This window comes from Hyperolius riggenbachi, chromosome 6, assembly GCF_040937935.1.
Source record: "Hyperolius riggenbachi isolate aHypRig1 chromosome 6, aHypRig1.pri, whole genome shotgun sequence".
Classification (NCBI taxonomy): Eukaryota; Metazoa; Chordata; class Amphibia; order Anura; family Hyperoliidae; genus Hyperolius; species Hyperolius riggenbachi.
The window spans coordinates 373,330,810-373,353,648 of record NC_090651.1 but is presented as its reverse complement, the minus strand read 5'-3'; the positions used below and the strand labels follow the sequence as shown (position 1 = coordinate 373,353,648).

Genomic DNA, 22,839 nt, shown 5'->3' with positions numbered 1-22,839 from the left:
CTTGCATTTAAATTAACTGTGTTTTTTTAATAGACATGTTTTACTAATTGAGTGTCTACTTATTGATATTTATAATGAAAATTTTCACTACTGTTTTATATGAATTGATTTTGGCAATAATTGCTATTTCCCTGGCATGGTAGATGCCTGTACAGACATCAGGCTGTCACTCAGAACATTCACAAATGATCGGTTCAGGTGATAGACTTCTAATTATTCTCGGTATGCTCACCTTCCTCACCTGTCCAGATCTATGGTACTAGACCTGCGTGCCGGTGCCAGACTCCTGCAGTGAACACGCGTAATCCAGCGCAGGAAGATTTGGGCGCAGCCGGCGCCACCATAGACTGTAATAGGAATTACAGCTATAGCGGCTCACAGTGAGTAACTTCAGCACCGTCAGAAGACGGAGCTGAAGTTACTGTTAAAACACTGTCATTCAGACACCAGCAATAGCTGGAAGCCGAATTCCATCATTCCATCATTGGACCTGGAGGGGGAATAGTAATTATCACCGCCGGGACTTGTGCAGGATAAGCCATATATTGGCTGTAACCTACACCCGAGTCTCCCAGCGGCGGTTTCCTTCATACGCTCCGTCAGGGACACCAATCCTGCTATCCACAGTAATATAACAAATAGAGACAGCACACAAATGGCTCAGTAAAGACTGTATTGTCAGCTTACAGAAGCACATGTTTCGGGCGTTGCCCTTCCTCAGGTGTTACCGTTTGATAGATTTCTAATGTCCATACAAGGCTTGCCGCTTGCCGCTTACCTTATCATCCCACTTCCCCCTTCCAGTGACTAATACTAGCATACTTTACAGAGATATGTTACCTCCCTGCATGCAGCACCCAGTCTTCTGCACCATGTGCTTCGCAGAGTGTAGTGTCCACCAGTGATGCTCGGATACCCCTTTTTATTATTCGAGTTTGGTCGAATTCGAATAGTAAATTATTCGAATTCGGTCGAATATTCGAGTCGAATATTTTTTGCTATTCGATTCGACCTCGGACTTCGAGCTCACTATTCGAGTCGGTATTCAAGCTCATTATTCGAGCTGACTTTTCGAATTGGCCTTAAATAGCTTCCAACACTTGTTTTGAGGGTGAATGATGCAAGACACATCTTTTCTCCCAAGTAACAACAGCAAGTGATTATGTGGGGATGTTCCTTTAAAAAAAAAGGTGGAAAGAGAAGAGAAGTTGTGTCCAAAATTCTGTTCAGTAGTGTATATACTTCTTCTTCTTCTTCTTCTTCTTCTTCTTCTTCTTCTTCTTCTTCTTCTTCTTCTTTATCTTCTATATCTTCTTCTTCTTCTTCTTCTTCTATATCTTCTTCTTCTTCTATATCTTCTTCTTCATCTTCTTCATCTTCATCTTCTTCGTCTTCTTCTTCTTCTTCATCTTCATCTTCTTCATCTTCTTCTTCATCGTCTTCTTCTTCATCGTCTTCTTCATCTTCTTCTTCTTCATCTTCTTCTTCTTCGTCTTCTTCTTCTATATCTTCATCTTTATCTTCTTCATCTTCTTCTTCATCTTCTTCTTCTTCATCTTCATCTTCTTTTTCTATATCTTCTTTTTCTATATCCTCTTATTATTATTATTTTTCTATTTCGTCTTCTTCTTTTTCTATATCTTCTTCTTCTTCTATATCGTCTTCTTCTTCTTCACTTATTTCTCTTTTATATATATATTTTTAAAGAAATGCAGGTATTTTTGAGCGTAATAAATAGCTGGTGGCGCACGCAATTGGAAGCGCCATTGTATGTGCTCCCTGGCAGTGGAAACACACAGACAGCATGAGGTAAATTCAGCAGAAGCAGCAGGAGGAGGAGGAGGATGATTGTGTGGCAGCAGGCAGTCAATGAGGCAGGCAGCGAGACATAATAGGCTGTGTGGTACCTAGCGGTGGTACCAGGCCGTAAATACACAGCATGAGGTTCCAGACAGCGGTCGTGAAGCCCACATCATGTCCAATACACAACTGGGACAACACAGTTTTCAACCCGGACACCTCTAAAAATAATATCACAAAGTATTAATAAAAAGAATATATTTTTTTTTGTTTTTTTAAAGAAATGCAGCTATTTTTGAGCGTAATAAATAGCTGGTGGCGCACGCATGTTGGAAGCGCCATTGTATGTGCTCCCTGGCAGTGGAAACACACAGACAGCAGGAGGTAAATTCAGCAGCAGGAGGAGGAGGATGAGTGTGTGGCAGCAGGCAGTCAGGTAGGTAGGCAGCGTGACATAATAGCCCTGGTACCTAGCGTTGATACCAGGGCTGTAAATAAACACAACAGGAGGTCCCAGACAGCGGTCGTGCAGCCCACATCGTGTCCAATACACAACTGGGACAACACAGTTTTCAACCCGGGCACCTCAGAAAATTAAACCTTTTTTTTTTTTTTTAATGGTTTACTTTTTTTTTTTTACAGCAAATTACACAGATATAGCTATTGTTGGACATAATAGCTGGTGGCAGAGTGGCAGCAGAAGGTAATTCTGTGTACCCTGGCAGTGGGAAACACAGACAGACAGCATCAGCAGCAGGAGGAATGAAGGAGTAATGAGAGTAGCTATTGTTGGACGGAATAGCTGGTGGCAGAGTGGCAGCAGAAGGTAAATCTGTGTACCCTGGCAGTGGGAAACACAGACAGGCAGCAGCAGGAGGAATGGAGGAGTAGTGTGAGTGTGGCAGCAGGTAGGTAGGCAGCGTGACATAATAGCCCTGGTACCTAGCGTTGATACCAAGGCTGTAAATAAACACAACAGGAGGTCCCAGACAGCGGTCGTGCAGCCCACATCGTGTCCAATACACAACTGGGACAACACAGTTTTCAACCCGGCACCTCAGAAAAATTAAACCTTTTTTTTTTTTTAATGGTTTACTTTTTTTTTTTTTTTTACAGCAAATTAAACAGATATAGCTATTGTTGGACGTAATAGCTGGTGGCAGAGCGGCAGCAGAAGGTAAATCTGTGTACCCTGGCAGTGGGGAAACACAGACAGACAGACAGCAGAAGGGCAGTACACAGCAGCCCACTGTAGATGTAAAATGTGTGGCTGCAGGCGACGTAATAGTCAAAGTGAACCAGGCTGGCTTAGTGAGCAGGAGCCAGGAGGTGGTAAAGGGTGGTAAGGCACATTAACGATGGTTCTTCCGGCAGCCAGTTCATGTCCCCCTCTCGCCGACAACAGGGGCCAGGAACTCGCCTTCCACCCACGCCTGGTTCATCTTGAGAAACGTCAGTCTGTCCACAGACTTGTGAGACAGACGTGAGCGTTTCTCGGTGACCACGCCACCAGCTGCACTGAAGCAGCGCTCGGACAGCACGCTGGAAGGGGGGCAGGACAGCACTTCCAGGGCGTACTGCGCCAGCTCGCTCCAGATCTCCAGGCGCTTGACCCAATACTCCATGGGATCAACAGGGGCATCGCTGTCAAGCCCGCTGTAGGACCCCATGTAGTCAGCCACAATTCGGGTCAGGCGCTGGCTGTGACCGGAGGAGGATGCTGCTGCATGCACCTCCTCTCTAGTCACTGCTGCCGGAGCCTCTACAGTCCTGTAGAGCTCGTTGCTGAGAGACAGCAGGTCTTTGGGGCGCTTGCTGCTGGATGCAGGCACCTGCTGCTGCCTCTGTGCTGGCTGGACAGTGGGGGTGGAAGGCTGGGGGAAGGCTTCCTCCAAGCGCTCAACAAGGGCCTGCTGCAAGCTCCTTATTTGTTGCGCTGGGTCTCCTCCTGCAGGCGGCAGGAACTGGCTCAACTTCCCCTTGAGGCGTGGGTCCAACATCATGCTGATCCAGATGTCCTCCCTCTGCTTCATCTGGATCACCCTGGGATCCTTGCGCAAGCACATCAGCATGTGCGCTGCCATTGGGAAGAGGCGGGCCACGTGTGCTGGCACATCGACGGCAGTGCTGTCCTCATCCTCCTCCTCTGCCGCCTCATCCTCTCTCCACCCCCGCACCAACTCAGCTGCGCTGTGCTGATCCCCCTCATCAGCAGCAAGGTCAGGGACCTCCACCAAGTCCTCCTCCTCCTCCCCCTCAGAGGTGGACTGTGCAGCTGCTTGCCGCTCCTGCTGGTCCAAGGCTGCCGCTAACTGTTCCAGCAAAGCATCGAGGACCCTGTTCAGCAGACAAACCAGGGGCACCCACTCGCAGACCATAGCATCAGGGCCGGATTTCTGGAAAGGCCACAAAGGTCAAGGCCTAGGGCGATAAAATTCAGCAGGGCGCTGGACTTGGAGAGATAAGAGGTCACATGTCAAAGTAAATCACTTCTGCTTTGCTCTATTCTGCCTGAATTCCAGAGATCCCTGCATCTCTCTCACTGCAGAGTGTGTGTGATGACAGTCAGCATGTGTTGTCATCTGAGGATCTTGTCCTTAGTATAATGAGTGGGGACATACAAGCTGCTGTGAGAAGAAAAATATATGGGCTCAAGTAGTAGAACTTTTGAGTTCAGATTAGTTTCTTTATGCAGCACGCATTCACGGACAGGAATTATCAGCTCTCTTCTCCCCCAGACTGATGTTTTATTACTTGGTCAGAGCTGTTAAAGACCTGAGACCTGTAAGATTTATGGTTTGTTTTCTTTCCTGACAACAACATTCTCTTTGCTACAGTTTAACTCTTTCCTGACATGTTTTAGAAGCTGCAAAGCATTGTTCTGTGTTAGCCATCAGTGAAAGCAGGATGTTTTGAAACAGAATGACAACTGTATTACATTTATTTATATTTACAAAACAATGTATGCATCTCCTGCTGACTTTATATATATCTGGGTTCCCCAACATCTTACATCTTGTATACAGGAACAAAGTCTGAAGATGACTCATTAGCCAAAGGCTCACTATTTTCTTTTGGTTAGCCAATAAATATTATCATTCTATTACAAAACGTAAAAACTTCCTGCTGACTGATTAAGATCTGTCTTAACTTGCCCCAAGTGCTAAATTGTCACTGTGTAAAGTACACCTGAGCTTATGCTAGATACACATGATGCAATTTTCTGACAGATTTACTGTCAGATCGACTATTTCCAACATGTCCCATCTGCTATCCGATAGATTTTCTGAATGATTTTTTTCATAGAAATGAACGGAAAATCGATTGAAAAATTGATCGGAAATCAGATCAGACATTGTAAACAATCGATCTGACAGTAAATCTCAGAATTGCATCGTGTGTACCTAGCATTATACGACATCTATGCCAGCGTGCGTAGTGTCGGATCCTTCTACTTACCTGGTCTCTGGTTTGGATGGGTTTCTCTCCTTTGCGCTGCACCATCACCTGTTTGTGACTGACTGAAGCAAGTCGCACAAAGGACAAAGAAGCAATGTATACTCTGTCCTCTCTGGCTTCTTGTAACTTCGCACTTCTGTATGCAGGTGCACAGCAGCCGAGGCTTGAAGTGTTATGGGTATGTGTACTTGACAAGTGCTGCTCATATATGAGCATCATTTCTGAATTATGCAAGCCCAGAACACTATTGGCTGCTGTGCATCCAGGCTGGAGTGCAAAATTACATGGAGTGGACAGAGCATGCACTGCTTCTTTGAACGGGGGGAGGGGGGGGGGGCAAAGCAGCAAAACAGACAGGAGCCCATGTAAACCAGTGATCCCTAGTCAGAGTTGGACAGAATGGGGGGGGGGGGGGAGGTTGGTGACAGCCGGCCTAGGGCGCTGGAAAGTACAAATCCGGCCCTGCATAGCATGGTCCCTGCTCACCATGTTAGTGGCCTGCAGAAAGGGAGCCAGCACTAAGCACACCTGCTGCATGTGCCTCCAGTCATCATCGGGGACGATGGACGGGATGTTGCTGGTCTTGTCCCTTCTCTGAGCTGCGGAAACAGTGGCCAGGGCAAGGTACTGGTTGACAGCGTGCTTCTGTTCAACCAGACGCTCCAACATCGCCAGGGTGGAGTTCCAGCGAGTTGGAACGTCAAGGATCAGCCGATGGCGTGGCAGCTCCAGCTCCTTTTGCACGTCTTCCAGGCTCGCACAGGCTGCAGCCGAGCGCCGGAAGTGACACACAACGTTCCTTGCCGTTTCCAGCAGTTTGCCCATCCCCTGGTAGGTGCGCAAGAACTTCTGCACCACCAGGTTCAGCACGTGGGCAAGACAGGGGATGTGGGTCAGGTTTCCCCTGTCTATTGCGGCAACCAGATTGGCCCCATTGTCGGCCACCACCTCTCCGACTCTGAGGCCTCTGGGGGTCAGCCAAATCCTCTCCTGCTCCTGGAGTTTGGCCAACACATGGGTTGCCGTCAGTTTGGTCTTCCCAAGGCTGACCAACTGCAGCAGCGCTTGGCAGTGGCGGGCCTTCACGCTGCTGCTGAGGCGGGGGGTTTGGCCAGGTGTGCCGGAGGATGGCAGAGGATCGGAGGAACCTGCTGCAGTTCCCCTGACCCTGCGGGGTGGCACCACCCACTGTGTTGCTGCTGCTGCTGTGCCCGCTGCTGCTCTCCCATCCTCACCCCCTTCCACCAAGCTGACCCAGTGGACAGTGAAGGACAGGTAGCGGCCTGTCCCGAAGCGGCTGCTCCAGGAGTCCATGGTGACGTGGACCCTTTCACCAACCGCGTGCTCCAGCCCTCGCTCCACATTGGCCATCACAAAGCGGTGCAGTGCAGGAATGGCCTTGCGGGCGAAGAAGTGTCTGCTGGGGAGCTGCCAGTCTGGGGCTGCACAAGCAAGCAGCACACGCATGTCGCTCCCCTCCTGCCAGAGCGTGTACGGCAGGAGTTGGGAGCACATGGCCTGTGCCAGCAAGCCGTTCAGCTGACGCACGTGACGGCTGCTGGGAGGCAGAGCCCTAACCACCCCCTGGAAGGACTCGCTCAAAAGGCTCTGGCGTGGCCTTTTGCTGGCACGGGAATCAGCGGACACAGCAGAGGAGGCCACTGAGGACTGGCTGCCAGAACAGGCCTCAGTGTCGGCGGCAGGAGTTGCAGAGGGGGGAGGAGCAGTGCGTTTCCGCACTCCTGCTGGTGCTGCTGGAGGAGCAGGAGGGCGGGTGGCTGCTGTTGCTGCTGCTGCTGCTGCTGAAGGCTGTGCAGTGATGGGTGTGGTGCCACTGCCAGCACCAGATGCCTTCAGCCTCTGGAACTCCTCATGCTGGTGGAAATGTTTCGCAGCAAGGTGGTTGATGAGCGAGCTGGTGCTGAACTTTAAGGGGTCTGCACCTCTGCTCAACTTCCGCTGACAGTGGTTGCAAGTGGCGTACTTGCTGTACACTGTGGGCATGGTGAAAAATCGCCAGATTGGTGACAAAAACAACCCCCTACGGCCTGGGCCGCTGCTGCCTGTCTCCCTGTGGTGGTTGGGGCGGGGGCTTGGGTGCGGCTGGTGGTGGTACTGGCAGATGCTGCTGCTGCTGCTGCTGAGCCTGAGACACCAGCAAGCTGTGGGACCTGCCTACTGCTGCCAATGCTTGCCGTCCAATCCCTCATCCCCCAAAGTGCCCATCAGCATCTCCTCCTCCAAATCGCCAACAACAGCAGACAATACCCTGATGGTGCCTGGGGTAAAAATACTGCTGAGCAGGGCCGGATTACCGACCAGGCAACAAAAGCAGTCGCTTGGGGCCCTATTCAGAGTCAAAGGGGCCCCATCAGCACATAAACCAGCCCTCGCCATCCTGTCAGCGGTGGCTGGATGGTATAATGGTTAAAGGGACTCCGAGCAGTGCAGAAACTATGGAAAGATGCATATCATTTTAAAGCTCTCATTCTCCTCTTTCCAATGATATATAAACCGCTGCCCTATGCCATTTAGTTTTTGCTATTTTCGTGATCGAAATCGCAGCCGCGGCAATTTCGATCGCGAAAATTGCGAAAACTAGGGTGGCAGTTCATCTATCATTGGAAAGAGGAGAAAGAAAGCTTCAAAATGATATGCATCTTTCCATAGTTACATTGTATTACACAGGACGACTTTTTACAAAGTCGACAGCTCGATTTAGCACAATGCAATGAAATATAAGGAACCCAGGGGGATATAATTACAAACATCATGCTGGTAGGTGTGAGGATGTAATTAATTAGTTGTGGATATGCTTAAAGGCATACCCACAGGCACTGCTCGGAGTCCCTTTAAGGGCTGTGCCTCTGACACAGGAGACCAGGGTTCGAATCTCGGCTCTGCCTGTTCAGTAAGCCAGCACCTATTCAGTAGGAGACCTTAGGCAAGTCTCTAACACTGCTACTGCCTATAGGGCGCGTCCAAGTGGCTGCAGCTCTGGCGCTTTGAGTCCGCCGGGAGAAAAGCACAATATAAATGTTATTTGTCTTGTCTTGTCAAATGATGCCGTGCGCTGCTGATTGTCTTCAGAGCCAGGCTCTCCTCCTAGGTCCCCCTCCTGCTACTGTGCGCTCTGCCGCTGCCCACTCCTCCCTGGCAAACACTCACTCACCTATCCATGATCCAAGCGATAGAGATCCCGTCATCTGAAACCCATCTGTCTCTTCTACAGTGCAGCAACTCGCTCTGAACTTCCTGATTCTCAGATCAGACAGGAAGTAGGAAGTAGTAATAGTAGTAGTAACAGAGCGGCAGCACTCTAGAGGAGACAGATGGGCTCCGGATGACGGGACCTCTATTGCTTGGATCGCAATAGGTGAATGTGAGTCATCTGGTGCTGTCATTCTCCCCCCGCTGCGGCTGCCTTCTCTACTGGACTATCGTATTCACTGGGATGGAGGCTGCATGGTGGCTGACTAGTTTGGGAGGAAATCGGTTGTTCGGTGGTGGGGGTGGTTATGTAATTCTGTCTGGGGAACGGCTTCCCTTTTGGCGGTGTCCAGAGCTTTCTGCTATTGCCAGGCTGGAGATGCAGGGGGAAAGTGCTGCTGCTGTGATATCTGGCGCCCTCTTCACAGCCCCTGAGTGCAAATGTCCCAGCCAATCATCTCTCACTCTGCATTTTGCCGCTGCTATTCCCTGCATTGTGCACGAACAGAGGAAAGCGGGCTGTTGCCCATAGCAACCAGTAGCTCGGCTGCCGCGGTGTGTGCGGCATGTTGCTGTGCAGCTGCATCTTCTGATTCTATTACAACATGATGAGGGGGCCCAAATCAGTTACTTTGCTTAGGGCCCCATTTAGCCTTAATCCGGCTCTGCTGCTGAGTGACAGGTCGCCAACTTGTGACGGTGAACTGGCCTCCTCCCCAGGCCCTGCTGGGCGGCTGCTGCGAACAGGGGTGGTGGTGGTGGTGAGGGTGGAGGCCTCGGATGCAGAGCTGATGGCGGGCTGCTCATCCTCCGTCATCAGTTGCACCACAGTGTCTGCATCCTTTTCCTCAATGGGACGTTTCCGACCCGGCTGGAGGAAAATAGGAGCAGGTACTACACGCTGCTGCTGCTGCTGTGTCTCTGCAGCGTGAGTTGCTCCTGCTGGGCGGCGCCCAAGGCATCCACGGCCAGTGGCTATAGGAGGAATGTTAGCCACTGACGCAGCTGCTGCTGCTGCGGGACTGTGCATGGTGGCGCGGCCGCGGCTTGCCACAATGCTGCTCCCTCTCCTCTTGATTCCCTTGCTGCCCTTCCCCTTGCCCAAACCGCGCTGGCTGCCACTTCCAGACATCTTTGATGTTTTGGGCGTAAACAAAAAAGTTTTTTAAAAGGGCGGGTGAAAAAGTGGGGTACTTTAATGGAGTGGGTTGGTGGGTGAGGTGACACTAATCACTAAGTGATTAGATCGCTAAGTGATTACTAGTACAGTACTAATACAAAATACAATAATTCAGTAATCAGTATAAGTGTGAACAGTGAACAGTGAGTGTGTCCCCTAGTACACTAACTAGAAAATACAATAATCAGTAGTAATCAGATTAAGTAGAAGGAAATAGAGTGTGTGTGTGTACTGAGTGCACGCACACACACACGCAGGAGCTAGCCTATGAACAGTGACTGAGTGTCCCTAGTAGTAAGTAGTAAGTAAGTGTACAACTAGAAATTACAATAATCAGTAGTAATCAGAAGGAAATAGAGTGTGTGTACTGACAGTGCACGCGCACACACACACGCAGCGCAGGAGCTAGCCTATGAACAGTGACTGAGTGTCCCTAGTAGTAAGTAGTTACTAGTAAGTACAACTAGAAATTACAATAATCAATAGTAATCAGAAGGAAATAGAGTGTGTGTACTGTACAGACAGTGCACGCACACACACACGCAGGAGCTAGCCTATGAACAGTGACTGAGTGTCCCTAGTAGTAAGTAGTAAGTAAGTGTACAACTAGAAATTACAATAATCAATAGTAATCAGAAGGAAATAGAGTGTGTGTACTGAGTGCACGCACACACACACGCAGGAGCTAGCCTATGAACAGTGACTGAGTGTCCCTAGTAGTAAGTAGTTAGTAAGTACAACTAGAAATTACAATAATCAATAGTAATCAGAAGGAAATAGAGTGTGTGTACTGTGCATGCACACACGCAGGAGCTATGAACAAACAGTGACAGTGAGTGTCCTAGTACAGTTACTACAAAATACAATCACTCAGTAGTAAAGGGAGCCTGGGAGCCCTCTGATTGGCTCTAAGGACATCAATCTGGGCTATGACGCTATTCGAGCTCGGTATTCGAGCTCGAATAGCACTGTTAGCTCGAATAGCTCGAATAGTGAATGGGCTATTCGAGTTCACTAGAATAGCCCATTCGAGTAGCTGCAGCTATTCGAGCTCGGTATTCGAGCTCGAATAGCTGAAAAAAGAGCTCGAATATTCGAGCTACTCGAATATTCGAGCTCTGCTGAGCACCACTGGTGTCCACTGTCCTGCTGCCAGCACAGAAGAGGTATTCGGGACTAATGACTCCATTATGACAGGTCCTACAAATGCACACACATTTCCAATGTTTGTCACCCTAAATGCTCCGCCCCCACCTCAACAGCCCCCCACAGATAGTGTAGGTAACCAGGAGACTAGTGTTAGATAGTGATTGGTAGATTCTAGTGGCAGGCGGATAGTGACAGCCAGTTTGTGTCAAGCAGTGGGTAACAAGAACTGAAAGGTAGCAGGTTACAAATAACTACAGAGCAGCTTATTTGTAAAACACAGTATGTTAACAATATATCTGTTTCTATGCAAGCAGGCAGGGGTGTAGCAATAGGAGGTGCAGAGGTTGCAACCGCATCGGGGCCCTTAGGCCAGAGAGGCCCCGAGGGGCACTCCCTCGACTGCAGTATTAGCTCTCTATTGGTCCTGTGCTCATAATAAACACTTCTATACATACTTTGAATAGGGGTAATCATTAACAAACTGTTCCCCATCCCCTTCTTGCACCTCTTACACTATAGAGGGGGTACGTCACCGCCATGGGGAAGTCTATTAGGTAATAATCTGTGCACATACAGGGACGGATCTCAGGGGGGGGGGCAAGCGGGTATCTTGCCCTAGGCGCAGTTTGTTGAAATCTTAAAAAGGCGGCAAAATGAATGGCAGCTTAGGCGCCAAAACCTGACCTTGCCCCAACTTGGTCTTGATCCGTCCCTGTGCACATATTATCACTGAAGCTAACAGCCCCCTTTGCCTGTAGTGAATGCTGGGTGTGTAATGCAGTCCAGTGGGGCTCTGCACATCAATGCAGATAAATAATTCAGGTATACGTTCACCCCCCCCCCCCCTTTTGCCTGCAGTAGAGTTGGGCCGAACGGTTCGCCTGCGAACGGTTCCATGCGAACTTCCGTGGTTCGCGTTCGCGTCCCGCAGGCGAACTTTTGCGGAAGTTCGGTTTGCCCCATAATGCACCATGAGGGTCAACTTTGACCCTCTACATCACAGTCAGCAGGCCCAGTGTAGCCAATTAGGCTACACTAGCCCCTGGAGCCACTCCCCCCCCCTACTAAAAGGCAGGCAGCGGCGACCATTACGGTCACTCGTGTGCCTGCATTAGTGAGAGTAGGGCGAGCTGCTGCACACTCTCTCATAGGGAAAGATTAGTTAGGCTTAGCTTGTCCCTGGCTGCATACCTGTTCTGTGAACCCACCACTGCATACCTGTACTGTGAACCCACCACTGCATACCTGTTCTGTGAACCCACCACTGCATACCTGTTCTGTGAACCCACCACTGCATACCTGTTCTGTGAACCCACCACTGCATACCTGTTCTGTAAACCCACCACTGCATACCTGTTCTGTGAGCCCACCACTGCATACCTGTTCTGTGAACCCACCACTGCATACCTGTTCTGTAAACCCACCACTGCATACCTGTTCTGTGAACCCACCACTGCATACCTGTTCTGTGAACCCACCACTGCATACCTGTTCTGTGAACCCACCACTGCATACCTGTACTGTGAACCCACCACTGCATACCTGTTCAGTGAACCTGCCACTGCATACCTGTACTGTTCAGTGAACCCACCACTGCATACCTGTTCTGTTCAGTGAACCCGCCACTGCATACCTGTTCTGTTCAGTGAACCCGCCACTGTATACCTGTTCTGTTCAGTGAACCCGCCACTGCATACCTGTTCTGTTCAGTGAACCCGCCACTGTATACCTGTTCTGTTCAGTGAACCCGCCACTGTATACCTGTTCTGTTCAGTGAACAGTTTGGTGTGTCAGTGTGAAGCAGTACCTTAATTACACTCCCTGATTGATGTATACACATGCAAGATGTTTTAAAGCACTGTAGGCCTGTCATTTAGCATTCAATATGATTTCTGCCCTTAAAACGCTGCTTTGCGTCAAATCCAGATTTTTACCGGGGACTTTTGGCGTGTATCCCACTCCGCCATGCCCCCCCCTCCAGGTGTTAGACCCCTTGAAACATCTTTTCCATCACTTTTGTGGCCAGCATAATTTTTTTTTTTTTCAAAGTTCGCATCCCCATTGAAGTCTATTGAGGTTCGCGAACTTTAACGCGAACCGAACCTTCCGCGAAAGTTCGCGAACCCGGTTCGCGAACCTAAAATCGGAGGTTTGGCCCAACTCTAGCCTGCAGTGAGTGCTAGGTGTGTGTGATGTAGTCCAGTTGTTGGGGTCCGCAAATCAATGCACATAAATGATTCAGGTATAAGTTTTGTTTGAATGCGCAGCCATGTTTCCCGCTATGCTATGTCTTTATTTACTGTTATCAAATTCCTTTCACACTTCAGTGGCAAAAACTGACGCACTACATCGGGAATGTAGGGGGATTCCCTTTCACTGCATCTGTTAACCCTGCATGTGAGAGCTCTCACTGCCTGTCTCTGAGAGCTCTCTGTAGAAAGCAGAGATAATGTATCTTATGTGCCACATAAACATTTGTAATACTGTAGTGTGTAAAACCTGACACCAGAGCCATTGCCTATAACTCTGCTTCAACATTACACTGTTCTTAGCATGTCAGACTGCAGAGATTTACCTCTGCAAATGAGACATTCCAAAGGTAGCTACAATCTACACACAATGAATTACAGCTTTTGCCTCTGATATTTAGCATGAAAAGTAGGAAAATGTTTACACAGCTACTTGGATATTATTTGTACATTGTCATTATAGAACACTGGGTTTGATTGTGTTCCTTTAACCACTTCCCTTGTAAGGGATTTTCCCCCTTATGCACCAGAGCAATTTTCACCTTTCAGCGCTCCTTCCATTCATTCACCAATAACTGTATCACTAGTAATCACAACAAAATGATCTATACCTTGTTTTTTCACCACCAATTAGGCTTTCTTTGGGTGCTACATTATGCTAAGAATTATTTTATTCTACAGTGGGATGCGAAAGTTTGGGCAACCTTGTCATTGACCATGATTTTCCTCTATAAATCGTTGGTTGTTACAATAAAAAATGTCAGTTAAATACCGGTATATCATATAGAAGACACACAGTGATATTTGAGAAGTGAAATGAAGTTTATCGAATTTACAGAAAGTGCACAATAATTGATCAAATAAAATTAGGCAGGTGCATAAATTTGGGCACCACAAAAAAGAATTGAAATCAATATTTGGTAGATCCTTATTTTGCAAAAATTACAGCCTCTAAACGCTTCCTGTAGGTTCCAATGAGAGTCTGAATTCTGGTTGAAGGTTTTTTGGACCATTCCTCCTTAATAAAACATCTCTAGCTCATTCAAGTTTCATGGCTTAAGTTCCGAGCATGGACAGCTCTCTTTAACTCGCATCACAGATTTTCAATTATAATCAAGTCTGGGGACTGAAATGGCCATTCCAAAATGTTGTACTTGTTCCCCTGCATGAATGCCTTAGCGGATTTTGAGCAGTGTTTAGGGGCGTTGTCTTTTTGAAAGATCCAGCCCCGGCGCATTTTCAGCTTTGTCACTGATTCCTGGACACTGGTCTCCAGAATCTACTGTAGACATGATGATACACTCCCTATCGTGGAGTGTATAAATTGTTTTTGTGTTATACTTTAACACGTACTTGTCTGTATGTCCTTTGGAGTGGCTAGGTCTCCCCGCTGCCAGCCATTCCCATGTTTTAAACCTTTTATTATATTATTTTATTCTCTTGGCACCCCTGTTCACCTGCATCAGCGTCATCTGGCGTCATGGACCAACCGCCCCTGTGTATTGTCGCCTTACATTGTACTAGGAACATAATTTAAATGTTGTGATAACCGGAACTGAAGGCCAAATAAAAAGTGTGAGTTTTATTTATAGCAGCATTGCTTATTTTTTAAATAAAGAGGCTAGCATTGCAAAAATAGTGTATTTTTTTTTCTTGTTTTTACCTATAAAATGCATAGAAAGTAAAGTAAATACTGAAAACATGTATTGCCCACAAAAAGCCTAATTTATGGCAAAAAAACAAAGTATATATAATTTTGTTGTGATAGGTTGTAATAAAGTTATTGGCAAATGAAAGGGAGGAGCACTGACAGGTGAAAATTCCTCTGGTCACTTAGAGTAAAACCCCCCTGGGGGTGAACTGGTTACTAAGAGGCAAGAGTGACATAGCAAAGGGCACCCAGAAGGAACTGAAGGACCTCAAAGATTGTGCAAGGCTGGAGGAAGCCCCCCAGCATCCAGGTAAGGCAAACTCAATTGTTGTTGTTTTTACCGGTTCAAGGGTCTCTTTGTTATCCAAACTGATCAAATCAAGAAATATTTGATAGGGTTGCATTTTTTTTGGGGGGGGGGGGGGGGGGGGAATGTAAGATTGTCAGTGATACAAGCTCTACTCTTTTATCTTTTATATGCAGGAGAAGAGGAATGCACTGAATATGAACACCAAGTATGGGATAATTGTACAGCGCCCTGCGCACCCTACTGTGAGGACCATGAAATTAAACGCAACCCATGCCCCAGAATGTGTCAGGGAGGCTGCGTCTGCAAGTATCCGTACATCTTCAAGAAAGGATTGTCTGGTCCTTGTATCCCCCGAAATGAGTGCATCCAACGTGGTTCCATTAAGGGTTCATCTGCAGGACAAGGTGAATGTGGTGCCCACCAAGTATTGCCTAACGTTTCCTCTTTCCTCTAAATTACCTCTTTCAGGCAGTAAAAGAAAAAAAAAAAGAACGCAGCCTAGTTATTTGTGTTCTTGGCACTGTACATACAGACGTTTATCTCATCATGTCACGTTACCCCGGGTACACTTTAAAGTTTGCACTATTATTCCGTGGAAATATGATTGGAGCAGACAAAATAGAGAAAAGAAATGAGAAAAATAGTAACTAAATGGGTATATACAATGAAAACTACATTATGGGGAACTGAAAGTGTACCTGAGACTATGCTACTGGCCTACGCAGTTTACTAAGGCTGTAACTGTGCAGGTGCAGAATGTTCCCACCTACAGGAGCGTATCCAGTTTGCTAAGGCTGTAACTGTGCAGGCGCAGAATGCTCCCACCTACAGGAGTGTATTCACTTTGCTAAGGCTGTAACTGTGCAGGCGCAGAATGCTACCACCTACAGGAGCGTATTCAGTTTGCTAAGGCTGTAACTGTGCAGGCGCAGAATGTTCCCACCCACAGGAGTGTATTCAGTTTGCTAAGGCTGTAACTGTGCAGGCGCAGAATGCTCCCACCTACAGGAGCGTATTCAGTTTGCTAAGGCTGTAACTGTGCAGGCGCAGAATGCTCCCACCTACAGGAGCGTATTCAGTTTGCTAAGGCTGTAACTGTGCAGGCGCAGAGTGCTTCCACCTACAGGAGCGTATTCAGTTTGCTAAGGCTGTAACTGTGCAGGCGCAGAATGCTTCCACCTACGGGAGTGTATTCAGTTTGCTAAGGCTGTAACTGTGCAGGTGCAGAATGCTCCTACCTACGGGAGCGGATTCAGTTTGCTAAGGCTGCAATTGTGCAGGAGCAGAATGCTCCCACCTACAGGAGCGTATTCAGTTTGCTAAGGCTGTAACTGTGCAGGTGCAGAATGCTCCCACCTACAGGAGCGTATTTAGTTTGCTAAGGCTGCAACTGTGCAGGCGCAGAATGCTACCACCTACAGGAGTGTATTCAGTTTGCTAAGGCTGTAACTGTGCAGGCGCAGAATGCTCCCACCTACAGGAGCGTATTCAGTTTGCTAAGGCTGCAACTGTGCAGGCGCAGAATGCTACCACCTACAGGAGCGTATTCAGTTTGCTAAGGCTGCAACTGTGCAGGCGCAGAATGCTCCCACCTACGGGAGCGTATTCAGTTTGCTAAGGCTGTAACTGTGCATGCGCAGAATGCTACCACCTACGGGAGCGTATTCAGTTTGCTAAGGCTGCAACTGTGCAGGCGCAGAATGCTCCCACCTACAGAAGTGTATCCAGTTTGCTAAGGCTGTAACTGTGCAGGCTCAGAATGCTCCCACCTACAGGAGCGTATTACGTTTCCTAAGGCTGCAACTGTGCAGGCGCAGAATGCTACCACCTACAGGAGCGTATTCAGTTTGCTAAGGCTGCAACTGTGCAGGCGCAGAATGCTCCCACCTACGGGAGCGTATTCAGTTTGCTAAGGCTGTACCTGTGCATGCGCAGAATGCTACCACCTACAGGAGCGTATTCAGTTTGCTAAGGCTGTAACTGTGCAGATGCAGAATGCTCCCACCTACAGGAGCGTATTCAGTTTGCTAAGGCTGTAACTGTGCAGGCGCAGAATGCTCCCACCTACAGGAGCGTATTACGTTTGCTAAGGCTGTAACTGTGCAGGCGCAGAATGCTCCCACCTACAGGAGCGTATCCAGTTTGCTAAGGCTGTAACTGTGCATGCGCAGAATGCTCCCACCTACAGTAGCGTATTCAGTTTGCTAAGGCTGTAACTGTGCAGGCGCAGAATGCTCCCACCTACAGGAGGGTATCCAGTTTGCTAAGGCTGTAACTGTGCAGGCGCAGAATGCTCCCACCTACGGGAGCGTATTCAGTTTGCTAAGGCTGTAACTGTGCAGATGCAGAATGCTCCCACCTACAGGAGCGTATTCAGTTTGCTAAGGATGTAACTGTGCAGGCGCAGAATGCTCCCATCTACAGGAGAGTATTCAGTTTGCTAAGGCTGTAACTGTGCAGGCGCAGAATGCTCCCACCTACAGGAGCGTATTCAGTTTGCTAAGGCTGTAACTGTACAGGCGCAGAATGCTCCCACCTACAGGAGTGCATTCCGGGGGCGCGTGTGGCCGGGACTGTGCAGGCGCAGTGGAGTGCAGATGGCAACTGGGGAAATTGCCAGAGAAGATTGCAGAAGCAGGGAGGGGCCCAGGAGGATGACAACGGAGCCCACAGCATGCAGGGGCCTGGGGGAAGGCTAAGCTAAATTAAGATGCTTATATTTATAAAGTCTCAAGGTTCCTTCAGGCCTCATTCATATTGCGTTGCGACCACGTCAGCGTTGGGCCTTTTTTAAAGCAATTTTTTTTCTAAGCGCTTTTGCCGAGCGATTGCGTTTTTTCACTTCCTGACGTTACTCAAGAAGTGAACTTTTTGAACTGGAAAATAATACATACAATGTATTTATTCTTAAAAGCGTGAACGCAATCGCCGCACAAAGATTTTGTGTATGTTTTGCGTTTTTCCTATACCTTCCATTGAAGGGAAATCGCCTCAAAAGTGGCCCACGCAGCGCTTTTCTGAGCGGATCGGAAACGAACCGCTCAGATGTGAACTCTCTCATAGAGAATCGTTGCACAAGCGTTTTTAGGGCGATTTTGAAAATTGCCCGCGCTTGAAAAAAGGGCAAAAACACCCTTAGTGTGGACTGTGAATGAGCCCTCAATGATGATTTTATTTAAAATTGTTTTATAATTCGGGATCAGTGAATAATGGCGCACAGTGCCTATGCATAGAAATGGCGCCGCATTAAAAAGATACGCTTATCGCTATTTATCGTTAGTACTGCATAATAATGGCGCACAGGGAAAAAAAGAAGAAAAACGGCACACAGTAACGTTATTTATCAATAGTGGCACACACTAACGTTATTTATCAATAGTGGCACACACTAACGTTATTTATCAATAGTGGCACACACTAACGTTATTTATCAATAGCGCCCTACATAAGCCGAACTGCAGAAGTTATTTAACTGCAAAACAATGAATGGATTTAATGTAACACTGTCAAGGTTAGGGTTAGGCACCACCAGGGGGGTGGTTAGGGTTAGGCACCACCTGGGGGGTGGTTAGGGTTAGGCACCACCAGGGGGGTGGTTAGGGTTAGGCACCACCAGGAGGGTGGTTAGGGTAGGCACCACTGGGGGTGGGTCTTAGGGTTAGGCACCACCAGGGGGGTGGTTAAGGTTAGGCACCACCAGGGGGGTGGTTAGGGTTAGGCACCACCAGGGGGGTGGTTAGGGTTAGGCACCACCGGGGGGTTTAGGGGTTAGGGATAGGTACAGAGAGGGTTTTGTGTGTTAACGCTAAATAACAATAAGGCTTTAACGCTAAATAACAATAAGGCTTTAACGCTAAATAACAATAAGGCTTTAACGTTAAATAGCGATAAGCGGCAAACGGATTAGCGGCAACACTGTGCGCCATTATTCACAGGCGCCATTTTCAGATGGATGCTTATAATTCATATGTGTCTAATTATCAACTTTTTGTGATGAACAGATGACAGTGAAGGTACGTCACAAGAGGACAGGGAGACTCAGGGATCTCACACTGGGCCAGGTAAGAGACAATCTGAGTGAATCCGGATAGTTGCTATCCGGATATCTCCCAGTTACCTGTGCGGGGTCGGGGGGGGGGGGGGGGTCAAGCTTACCTGTCTGACGTCTTCTTCAGTCCGTCCCTCAGCGCCTCCCACAATGCGTCCCACGCGGCAGTCACGTGACTACAAACACGTCCTCCTTCCGTGTTGAAGGAGGAGGTGTTTGTAGTCACGTGATGCGTGTGGACCGCATCGTGGGAGGCGCAGAGGGACGGACCTAAGAAGACGTCAGACAGGTAAGCTTGACGCCCCGCCCACCCCGCACAGGTTTACTGGGTGAAATCCGGATAGCAACTAGGATTGTTATTGTCTATCAACTGTCTGTACTGTGTTACTCAAAATAATTTTTACAGTAATTTTTCACCTTCTTTTTGTATGTTTTTTTTTTTCCATTGCAAAGTGCTTAAAAGTTATTTTAAATTAAAGATGAGAAATTATCTCCTAGGAGAAAACGCGAGAGCAAAGGCGAATTACATATGGGCCAAGTTGTGCTATTGTTTGACATGAATTGATTTTGGATTAACTTATTAATGGAATCCTACTGACGACTACTATTTACATTCTAGTGTCACTGTGCACTTTTTATATAAGTATTACTGGCTATTACTGGCATTGTTGCTGAGAAGGATCTGGCCCATTCCAGGCAGCAGGTCAGACCAGCCCCAATATTTGGAACTGGATTTCCCAGGTAGCATAGCGGCTGGTTGAGGCTCTAAGCCAATGAAAACTACTTTGACAGCAAAAAACTACATTACCCATGATACTTTTCAGCCTGTTGGAGCTGCTAGGGGATGGGTCAGGTGACTGCTTCCTTCCAATGAGTAGAACCCAAGGCACTGAAACCAGGGGCGTTGCTCGGATCCTAAGAGATCCAGGGCACTTTTGAGCATTCCAGCTAGAAAATAGGTGTGGTCATGCACTATAATGTGGGTGTGGTCATGGGTGGAGCCAAATTGACATGAACTTAAAGAGAGTCTGAAGCCATAAAACTTACCTCTTTTTATTGGCCAGTTATATTAAGTATTAAGATCAAAGCTGATTATCTGTATCCCCGTGGCAGAACAAGGTATTTATACCCCTAAAATCCCGGGGCAAAATTCCACGACTTTCTAGGTTGGGGATTTTGCTGCCTGTAGGAGGGAGAGTTTTGCTCTGTAGCTCTGCCTCCGGTCCAATCAATCTCTGCCGATCTCCGCCTCTCCCCGCCCCACTCAGCGAAAGAAGACAGAGGGGCGGGGAGAGGATGAGATCGGCTGGAGCAGAGGCAGAGCTACTGTGCAAAGCTCTGCCTGCCTCTTTCAGGAAGTATCACATAATTTTGCCCTGGGGATGTTGGGGGTATAAATCCGTTGTTCTGCCGTGAGAATGCGGCGTATAAGCTATGATCTTAATGCTTAAAGTGGTCTGAAAGTCACCATTTCTTCTTTGCTCTAAAAGATTCCTCACAGCTTTAAAGCCACTATCCCAGACATTTTGTTTTAGCAGAACATCACTGAATTGGTTAAACAAAGCACTTTGTCCTGCTATTCAGCTTCAAATCTGCATCCAAACTGGAGATAACAATATCTTGGTTTACATTCCAATGTTGATACATTTGTCTGTAACAAGTAAAAAACACTTTCTGAGAAGCTGTCTCTACACACACACACACGCACGCACGCACGCACGCACGCACGCACGCACGCACGCACGCACGCACGCACGCACGCACACACACACACACACACACACACACACACACCTCATTAGAAGATTTTAATCCTACTAATATAATAAATGGGAAAGTTCGGATGTTTGGATGTTTGTTACTCGATCACGCAAAAACGACTGAATGGATTTGAATGAAATTTGGCACACACATAGTACATTACCTGGAATAAAGTATAGGATACTTTTTATTCCCATAACCAAAACTGGGATTAATATTCAGAAAAGTGGGTGGAGCCTATAAAAGCCAATCAAAATTAACCTATTGATTTTCAAGGGGAATATTTAATTGCTACCATTCTTGCACTGTTAACCCATTCAGGTTCCGTCGTTTTCACGTGAGAAATGTTCACCTCCCATTCATTAGCCTATAACTTTATCACTACTTATCACAATGCACTGATCTATATCTTGTTTTTTTCGCCACCAATTAGGCTTTCTTTGGGGGGTACATTTTGCTAAGAGCCACTTTACTGTACATGCATTTTAACAGGAAGAATAAGAAAAAATTCATTATTTCTCAGTTTTCAGCCATTATAGTTTTAAAATAATACATGCCTCCATAATTAAAACTCACGTATTGTATTTGCCCATATGTCCCGTGTTATAACACTATTAAAATTATGTCCCTATCACAATGTATGGCGACAATATTTTATTTGGAAATAAAGGTGCATTTTTTCCGTTTTGCATCTATCACTATTTACAAGTTTAAAATAAAAAAAATATAGAAATATTTCATCTTTACATTGATATTTAAAAAGTTTCGACCCTTAGGTAAATATTTACATGTTTTGTTTTTTTTTTATTGTAATGGTTTTTGTTTTTTTATTGTAAATATTTTATTTGGGTAGTTTTGGGAGGGTGGGAGGTAAACAATAGATTGATAATGTAAATGTGTGTTAATTTAAAATTATTTTTTACTAGCGGTGTAGTATTACTTTTTGGCCACAAGATGGCGGCCATGAGTTTGTTTACATGACGTCACTCTAAGCATAACACACGCTTAGAGTGACTCATCGCAGAGGGAACGGCCAGAAAAGGCGCAGCTTCCGAGAGAAGCTGTCGCTTTTTCAGCGGGGGAGAGGAATCAATGATCGGGCACCGTAGACCGATACATTGATTCCCTGGCTACCGAATCCGCGGCCGGGAGTGCGCGTGCACGCGCGCGATCGGCCGCGGGGGCGCGCGGTAGCGCGCATGGTTCCTGGACGTAGAAACTACGTCCAGGAACCAAAATAGGTTAATCACCTGTACCTGGTACAGTTGGCCATTGGGTGATTGGGGTTCTAATTCAGAAAAGGGGTGGAGCCACATCCAATCAGATTAATTTTATTTCATTGCAAATTATTGATGCCAAAGACCGCAAAGCTCACATACTTGGTCATTAAGTAATTGAGTAATTGTGTGTTAGGGTTAGGAAAAGTGGGGAGAGCCAACACTAGCCAAATACATACCCGGGCAACGCTGGGCGTCCAGCTAGTATATAGTAAAAAGCAGTTGGAATAAAATGCAATAACTGTTTTCAGGACAAGAAAAACTAAACTTTGGAAACTTGTAATATGTAGACAGACAATACTACTGCACAAAAGCAAATACGATAACTGTATGAATAATACAAAGTAGAAAAACACAATTTTATTGAATGTGATGTCAGAGTTTCAGACCACTCTAATATACTGTATAACTGGCCAATAAAAAGAGGTAATTTTTATGGCTTCAGACTCTCTTTAACGATCTAAGTAGATCTGCACAGCAAAGTGTTGGCTAAAGACCCCTCTCCACTAATACAACCCCCCCCCCCCCCCCCCAAAAAAAAATGTGCATGCCGCCAAGTTATCTGGCAGTACCCCCATAGCATTTCCTGACCTTCTAGTGGACCATCTCCCATGCTCCAATGGGCCTCCCATTGAGGCACCACAACTCCCAGCATCTCCCCATACAAGAACCACAGCTCCCTGCATGCCCTCATAAAGGCATCGTAGAGCCCAGCATGGCACCACAGCACCCAGCATATCCCCGA

At 47.2% G+C, this 22,839-nt stretch overlaps 1 protein-coding gene across 4 annotated transcripts in view; it reads left to right on the top strand.

The window, feature by feature from the left end:
• The window catches only part of LOC137521951 (zonadhesin-like), a 173,262-nt gene that overhangs the window by 61,860 nt on the left and 88,563 nt on the right, over positions 1-22,839 (top strand). For all 4 annotated transcript variants that reach the window (XM_068241908.1, XM_068241910.1, XM_068241909.1 and 1 more), the window contains 2 exons: positions 15,182-15,412; positions 19,010-19,069. In XM_068241908.1, coding sequence (XP_068098009.1) covers positions 15,182-15,412; positions 19,010-19,069 — 291 coding nt within the window. The remainder of the gene's footprint in view (positions 1-15,181; positions 15,413-19,009; positions 19,070-22,839) is intronic.